This window comes from Falco cherrug, chromosome 2 (assembly GCF_023634085.1).
Source record: "Falco cherrug isolate bFalChe1 chromosome 2, bFalChe1.pri, whole genome shotgun sequence".
Lineage (NCBI taxonomy): Eukaryota > Metazoa > Chordata > Aves > Falconiformes > Falconidae > Falco > Falco cherrug.
Window position 1 is genome coordinate 27,086,748 of NC_073698.1, and position 8,458 is coordinate 27,095,205.

Consider the following 8,458-nt stretch of genomic DNA (forward strand, 5'->3'; position numbering starts at 1 on the left):
TCCGCGGGGCTGCGCCGGCCGCTCCGTGCCCCGCGCGGGGCAGCGGCCGGGCCCGCGGCGGGCGGCACCCGCCGGGGTCTCCACGACGCTCGGGCGCCGCTTGCGTTGCCAGGGCGGCGGCGCCGGCGGTTGCGGCCCGAGCTTCCAATTGGCAGCGGCCAACAGCCGCCGCCGCCCCCGTTGGCCGCCGCCTATATAGGAGCGGCGGGCCGGTAGCCCCGCCGGCGTGCGCGACCTGGCCTGTCCCGTGAGTGGGGCCGCCCGAGGCGTAGCCACCGGTCTGTGGCGGTTCGGGGAGCGGTTCCCCCCCGCCGATTTCACGCTGTCGCGGTGCTTGCTTGTGGGTTTTTGTGGTCTCCGAAAGGTATCGACGTCGGGGCGATGCGCCGCACGTGTGAGACGAGCTGGGAGGGCCGGCGGGAGCCCTGCCTGGCCCTGCCCCGCAGCGGCGGGCGGACCGTGCTGGGGATGCTTACCGGGAGCGGGCAGCAGCGGCCCGGCGGCCAGGTGAGCCCCACCCGCGGCGGCAGCGGTGCCCCCTCCCTCCCCGCCGAGGGGCCGCGGCCACCTGCCGGGGGTCCCGGGCCCGGGGGTCCCTACCGCGCTCCGGGACCGGCGGCGGGCGGGCACGAGCCCCCTCTCGGGGCTGCAGGTGGGGGCCGGGGGCGGCGGGTGAGCGGTTGGATCGGGCTTCTGTTAACGAGCGTGAGTTTCCCGAGAAACCCGGCGAGTAACTGCTCAGTCCTAATCCGTAGATGCTTCCCTGTGGAAATCCTTTGAGTAAACAATCCGTCCTGGAAGGGAGACTCGGTGGGACTATGTGGGCACTTAAGCCCTGAAGTGTAGGGGGCGGTTCAAGAAAAGTCCGTTTACTAGTGCTTACCCGCTGCTGCCAGCCTGGCTGTGCCCTTTCAGGGTGCCGGGGCCCCCCAGAAACTAAAGGTTCACACCAGGGTCTGTGCACTGCTCTTCCTTGGGCCATCCTGGGCTCTACAGGTGTGGCGGGGAAATGTTACTGCGCTGACTTACAAGACCTAAAATAGCAGCTACTACATGCATACAAACTCCTCTTGGTTGTGACAGTGTAAAGCTCTGAACTTGGTTGGTAACTTACTCCTAGTCCTAGGGGCTGTGATGTTTGAGCTCAAAAGTTCAAACTCCTGTTTGTAACTTGGCATAAAATGCCTTTCTTGCAGGTGACGCCCTTCATGAGGCTGTGACAGTGCCTGAGCACTTCCTTTTGTTACTCTGACTTGCTGCACTTTAAAGCAGCTGCCCCTTGCTAGAACGGAGTGTGGAGCAGCCCCATCAGAACTGAGCAGCACCCTCACCTTATTCTCCTTGGTGTGGTGGGTGCTGGAGATGAGGCTACTCACATGACATTCACCAACACCTCTTTCTGTGAGCAGCCTGTTGCAACAAGACAGCAACAAGTGGTACTTCTGAGGCACCAGCTGTAGCTGGTGTTTTTTGCGGTGAATTTTTGTTATTGTGACTGTTGGGCAAGGATAGATTTTCCTTTCTGAAACAAGTGATACTCACTGTTGTGTTCTGTTCTTCCTGAGCTGCCCTTCCACAGCATTACTGTGTGCTCTGTTTCAGGGTGCCAATGTTCTTGGATGCTTTTCTGGCTCTGAAAATACCATCCCTTCACCTCGAAAAGATTCGTTACTCACCTACATGGTCAATGCTGTGTCAAAGCAAGGGTTTTCTATCTATGTGGATGATCCAGAGCAGAAAGAAAACTACAACTGCCAAGTGGATGAAGAGCTAGAATCAAACCTGTGTGAACTGGGTACTAGTGCAGTCACATCCAATGTTCACCTACTGCTGGATCTGAGTACAGGTAACTCCTGTTACTACTCAGATAGTATCTACAGCACAAGTATGTATAGGGCGATTATGAATTGTGATGCTGGTAAGCTAGTGAGTAGCTTATGTTACAGCAGGTAACACTCCAAGAGAATTTGGATTGTGTCTACATGAGTCACAAAGCTTCTGTGCTGGAAACAGCAGGAGAAGTTGAAGAGGCTAATTACACAAATGTCTTGCTGCTTCCTTTTACCTGTTAGGGTGTCCTATGGTAATGGATATATCTATCCAGTCCCAGCCTGAGGATCACATGGAAGATGCCGTAACTCTGACTGTGGTAGAGTATGCAGAAGAAATTCATCAATACCTGCGAGAGGCCGAAGTGAGTGGCTTGTTATAAGCTTATAGGTACTTGTGGCCTCTGTGATAGGCTGCAGTACTGCAGAGATGTATGGCTGCCGCAGGGTAACCCAAGGCAGCCACTGAACTACAGAATAAAGCAAGCTGTAAAAGCCATCTCTGAAGGCAGCATCTAGACAGTGATGAGATCTTTCAGAATTCACTGTGTCACAGAATGGCCAAGTTTGGAAGGGACCTCTGGAGATCTAATCCGACCCCCTGCTAAAGCAAATTCACTTAGATTAGGTGGCAGAGTCACATCCAGGCAGATTTTGAAGGTCTCCAGAGAAGGAGACTTTACAGCAGGGGTCCTCAAACTTTTTAAACAGGGGGCTGGAGCGCGGATGAAGTGGCAGGCAGTCATCTGTGGCTGCTTGGTTTCCCCCCCAGCCCCCGGCAGGGCAGGTCGGGGGGGTCTGTAAATACCAGGGGCCGGACTGAGGACCCCGGGGGGCCGTATCCGGCCCGTGGGCCATAGTCTGAGGACCCCTGCTCTACAGCCTCTCCGGGCAAGCCCGTTTCAGTGCTTTTTCACCCTCAAAGAAGTTCTTACTCATACTCAGTTGGAACTTGTGTTTCAGTTCATGCCTGTTGCCCCTTGTCCCTGAAGTTTCCTACCATTGGAGCAACTCTTGACTCTTTGGGGTGAAGAATACTTGCAGACAAGAGTTGAATGCTGCAAAAATACCGAAGCAGTTGGATGTGATCTCACTGATGGTTCTCTTGCTATAGTAGTAGTTTTCTCTACCTTTCTGTATCGGAGCAATAAAGTGCAGTCTCCCAATAGGAAGGGGAGGTGGGAGTGGGGAAATATCACTTCTTTTTCACATCCCTCTGAATACCTCCTACATGCTTGATGGTGAAGGCTGTTCATAGTCCTGGAAGTCTTTTACTTTCCTACTTTACTCCTGTGCCTTGAGTGTAGAAGTTTTCTGGAGATGCTACTAGATGCCAATTAATACTACGAGCACTATAATTGTAGCTAGTAGTAGTAATGAGTTATTAATAGTGGAGCAACTCATGCTTCTTTTGGTATAAGTATAAAGAACATTAATCAGCTCAGCCATCAATGGGTCTCTTCAGGGTGAGCATCCTGATTGTTCAACACTCTCTCCACACAGGTAAGATTCAGGCCCAAGCCCTGCTACATGAGGAAGCAGCCAGATATCACAACAGAAATGCGTGCCATCTTGGTTGACTGGATGGTGCAAGTAGGGGAAGAATATAAACTTCAGACAGAGACTTTGTACTTGGCAGTGAACTTCCTGGACAGGTTTCTTTCCTGCATGTCTGTTCTCAGAGGGAAGCTGCAGCTTGTAGGAACAGCAGCACTTCTTCTGGCTGCGTAAGTGTTTCATCTCCTGAAATCTCAGTGAGCTAAACCTTATTTTTAGACTGAGTCTTTTTGTTTAATTTGAAGGACTGAAGCTTACAGTGGTAGGTAGCTTTTCATGATGTCTCAAGATTAGCAACTTTGCCTGCTTTGGCACTAGCAAAATTAAACATTTAATGTTTGTGAGGAACTGCAGCGGGGGAACCTTGTAACCATAACAGCAGGAGCAAAACCACTACTGTATTAGACTGCTAGCCTATAAGGTTGTAGTAGATTCACAATTTTAATCTGAAATTAGCCCTAAGCTGCTTTAAGTAGATGAGGTACCCACCATAGATGAGTACATGAGTCTGTCTGGAGTTCATAGTTACTGAGACTTCTTTCTGAGAGCTTGCTATCAGGCAAGAGTTAATGATATGAGTGTGTTTCTACCTAGACTGATGACTTGGAGTTCCTCTAAACATCTTTGCCCATACTTGAAACTAAATTGTTACCTAGCCTGGAGAAAGAATTAAAATAAGAGCTCTAAACAAATCTTAATGTTACATGCCTGTCCTTGTATGGGTCCAGCAGAAACCTCTCTTTACCATAACTCTTAAGCTGACAAATGTGCTTTCTGTATTCCTCCTTCAGGAAACATGAAGAGATCTACCCTCCAGAAGTGGATGAATTTCTGTATATAACAGACAATGCCTACGGAAAAAGGCAGTTGCTAAGAATGGAACACCTGCTTCTCAAAGTGTTGGCTTTTGACCTAACAGCCCCAACTATCAACCAGTTCCTCCTCCAGTATATCCAGAGACATGGAGTCTGTATAAGGACAGAGAACTTTGCAAGGGTATGAATTATCCTCCTTTCAGGACTAATGGGGGAGAAATGACCCTAAAAGCAGAACCACTTGTATTTCACAAAGTTATCCGAGCAGACAGGTTCTGCTATACTATGCCCTATGAGAAGATACTCTTTCTCATGCCAGGTTCTATCTGGGATGGCAATAGGCCTAAAGGTGGATGTTTTGTAGCCTACTAACCTCAGGAGGTGGCTTGTGTGCCAAGTCCTCTGGATGTCTCGTGGAAATACCAAGCTTGGTCTATCTGCCTGGTCAGGAATAATGCACTGACTGGGCAAGTAGGTGGTAGAAATCTGATTATTTTTTTTCAACAGTGCCTGCATAGGAAGTCTGTGCCAGATGTGGTGGTACTACATACTGCTGCACAATGACACAGTATATACCTGCATGGGCAACTCTGCTTAGAAACAGTTTAACCCCACCTTATAGCAAAACATCTGACCTGCTGCTTATCTGCAAAGGGTGTAGGATTGTACAGTGACTGTACTCCAACAGAGCCCAAATTCTGTTTCTGAGAGCTGTCAATTTATCCCTGATTCCAAGTGAGGTCCACCTATGTGAACAAGAGCCTCAGAGGATGGAAAGAATGTCTTATTTAACACCCCTCCACCCCCCCATTTATTTTCTAAGTCTCTATCTGTAAAATTAAATCAGAACTGATGATGGGACCAGAACTTCAGATTAGTGTAGATCATTTAGGCTTTGATAAAGTATGGTCTTTCTGTCCCCACTGAAATGTGCTAAAGGTTATTCTGTAAGGCCAACAGGACTAGAATACTATTCTACCCACCAGACTTGTAACTTGTGGTACTTTTTTTACATGAAACTGAGACCACTGACAATTCTCGGTGCCTGTTGTATTGGACTGATTGTACCAGCTAGGCTCAATCTCTTTGGAACCTGTGGGGTTTTTGTTCAGTATCTTGCAGAGCTGAGTCTCCTTGAAGCTGATCCTTTTCTGGGGTACCTTCCTTCACAAACTGCTGCAGCAGCCTACTGTCTAGCAAACTATACAGTGAACAGGTCTTTCTGGGTAAGAACAACTGCATGTTAACTAGTAGCTCAAGCATTTTGTCTTCATTAGAACTAGGTTAAGAAGTAGGAGTAGCTTCAAAGTAAGTTGTTATAAAGGCTGGAATCCTAGGATCAGTAATTGTTTCTGAGCTAATGGAACCACCTGATAAATTAATGTTAAATCAACCTGAAGTATCCTGCCTCTTTTTCTCAAATGGGAGAGACCTTGCTGTCTTGCTCACATTGTCTGTACCTAAGGCCTTGTTAGTCTTTAATCTCCAAAACTCTCCCCCCAAATACAATTCAGGAGCTTTCTGGGAGGGAGGGGAGAGCTGCATGTGTGTGTGTGGAGTGATTACACTGAGTGGCTGCTTTAGTGTAAGCCTTGATAGGCCTCTCAGCTGTGTGTTGGAGGAATAGCTTTAACAGAGCAGGATGCACAAGAGATCTAATGGATGACACATGCTTAGAGAAGGAGCTGCTTGTCAGATCTCCTGGCACCAAGGAAGACCTTGAGTGAAACTGATGGCAGGATATAGTTAAATTCTTTTCAAGCCTAAAGAATCTAGAGTCAGCGCTGATGTAGTGAAAATGGTTTCTGCTCCTGTAGAAAATGTATCTTCTAGATGAATGTTGCCTACAATAGAGTAATACTGCTTTTTTCCTCCTCTGACCAGCCAGAAACACTTGCTGCATTCACTGGGTATTCATTAAGTGAGATAGTGCCTTGCCTGACTGATCTGCATAAAGCATGCTTCGATGCTTCCCATTGCCAACTGCAAGCAATTAAGGAGAAGTATAAGCATTCAAAGTAAGTAACCAGGAAGCCAGTGTTCTGTAGCTTGGAGGCTATAAGGACAGGATGACTGGCAGCTTGGGCTACAGCTGCTGTGGCTGGCAAACGTCTCATAGTGGTCAGCTTCTGTTTCTCAAATTGGAGCATCTGTCAGCCTCTTGAGGGGAAAACTTTTCTGACCATGACCAGAAGAGTAGTTCCTACAGAGGTATACAGATGTATTGGATAACTATTCTTCTGCAGCATTGCAGGATGATAATCTTCCCCATTGTATTGCACAAGATGTTATCTTTAAATTTGTTAACTAAACTGATATATTTAATGATTGCATTTGTATTCCAGGTACTTGCAGGTGTCTCTTCTGGATCTCCCAGCAGTTCTTCCTCAACAATAGAGACTGTGGATCTTGGACTTGAAGGTTACTTTGTCCCTGTCGGCAAAGCTGGTCTAATACTTCATAGAGCACCACAGGTCATGCATTTGTAACCACAGTGATCAGAATGTGTTTTAGCTTCTATTTTTTAATTAGATGTCCCTTTTTAAAAAGGATATTAGAATATAGTTCTTAATATAACTGACAGCACTTTGAATAAATGTCTTATTACACTTTTCCTCTGAATTCTGATTCCAGTTAATATCTGCAGTAAGTGAGTAGAAAGGGTTGTGGGTTTTGACAAAATCATTGTGAGCAGGGCTTTTAAGCTGGCTGGAGTGGATCAAGTGTGACTCAAACCAACACAACCTGACATCTCCATAGACATGGGTGATGTGCTGCAGTACCTTACCTGCTGCTTCCTCTTCTATGAGAAGATCGTGTATCTGTGAACAGAACCTATGTTCTGCAACTTGTTGGCCAGATCGCAGCAGAAACATCCAGATGCAAGTGGTCTATGGTGGTCTTCTACACACAAGTTCAGAGCTCAGTGTTGAGGTAAAAGTCAAACTTTATAGAAGCAAATAGGGGGGATTGCTTTGTGGGGAGCTGGAGGAAGGGAAGGCTGTGGCAGAGCCTTAGGAGCACTTCAAACACTGCTAGACAGACTGCAGTAAAGAGCAAGGCTAAACTATGAAGTGCTGGAACAGTGGAGTTGAGCTGGATGGCTGCTGTATCATATTTGTGGAATTGAGTAGTCTTACAGCATAGCTGTCTGAGATGACTTCTGCCTTTATAGTACTGTTGAATGTGAGTGCTCAGCAGTCTCTAGAGGTACCTCACTCTTAGCAGGAAGAAGGGGGGTGATGGTACAGCATTGTCTTATTCTGAACTGCTACACTGTCTTGTGGCCCCAGTTATTTGTTAGGTAGTGTTTTTTAAAAAACAAAGCACCACCTTGAGTATTCTTAAACACAAGCCCTATCCAAAGTAGTCACAAAAACAAAAAAATCAGTGAGTCAACATGTAGAGAACTATATTCAGCTCATCTAAATGGCAAGATAAATCTGAGGTGTTCTTTTACTGTAAGAGTTTAAAACCTTCAGTGCTTAGCGATTCCTAAGAGAGTAATCTGTACAGGGCATTATGTGTTTCCAAGCAAGAATATGCTTAACGTTTGATGCTAACATGCAATTCAGCAGACATACTAAGTACCAGCTAACAAGACTTTTCAATTTTAAAACCTGATTAGACAACTGTCATGATGGTCTTCTTAGCTTCAGGGCTTTAATTTCCCTTGTGTGCAAAACGTTCTTCCCCCTGCCTCCTTCTTGTCTGGGCTGGTGAATCCTAGTAGTGCAAACACTTGTATTCCTCCATGTGGTGGATGATGCCAAGAAGGTCTAGCATTCCCATCAGCAAAAAAGGGGGGTGAGGAACCCAAAACTTGTGGGTCAATATGAAGGCAGTTTAATGAACTAATAGCAAAAGTCACACATGTGGAAGCAAAGGAAAATAAAAGATGCTGTTCTCTACTTCCTATCAGCAGGTGATGTTCAGCCACTTCCTGGGAAGCAGGGCTTCAGTACACGTATTGTTTGTTCCAGAAGACACATGTCATAATTAATGCCCCCCTTCTTCCTTTTAGATCTGAACAGATGTCATATGGTATGGAATATTCCACTAGTCACTTTGGGTCAGCTGTCCTGGCTATGTCCACTCCCAAGATGTTGCCTGCTGGTGAAAGAAGAGGAGAAGGTTGGACAGGCAGCCTTCATGCTGTGTGAGCACTGCTCAGCAGCAGTCAAAACACTGGCGTGTCATCACCACCTTTCTAGTCACCAGTACAAGCACAGCGCTATGAGGGCTGCAGGGGGGCTC

The 8,458-nt window shown here is 47.2% G+C and overlaps 1 protein-coding gene across 1 annotated transcript; it reads left to right on the top strand.

Moving 5' to 3' along the window:
* The first annotated feature begins 294 nt into the window (after positions 1-294).
* Positions 295-6,598, top strand: CCNA1 (cyclin A1). The gene is made up of 8 exons (XM_055702707.1): positions 295-507; positions 1,603-1,846; positions 2,073-2,194; positions 3,333-3,556; positions 4,178-4,382; positions 5,314-5,427; positions 6,086-6,219; positions 6,547-6,598. The coding sequence occupies exons 1-8, from the start codon at positions 382-384 to the stop codon at positions 6,596-6,598; spliced, it is 1,221 nt and encodes a 406-aa protein (XP_055558682.1). The 5' UTR covers positions 295-381.
* Positions 6,599-8,458: the final 1,860 nt, after the last annotated feature.

What these genes read in the sequence shown, in the direction of transcription:
- CCNA1 (XM_055702707.1), top strand. Translation starts at nt 382, where the DNA reads ATGCGCCGCACGTGTGAGACGAGCTGGGAGGGCCGGCGGGAGCCCTGC. An exon ending in ACTGCTGGATCTGAGTACAG is followed by an intron (nt 1,847 to 2,072) that starts GTAACTCCTGTT and finishes TTTACCTGTTAG; the next exon opens with GGTGTCCTATGGTAATGGAT. An exon ending in CAGTGAACAGGTCTTTCTGG is followed by an intron (nt 5,428 to 6,085) that starts GTAAGAACAACT and finishes TCCTCTGACCAG; the next exon opens with CCAGAAACACTTGCTGCATT.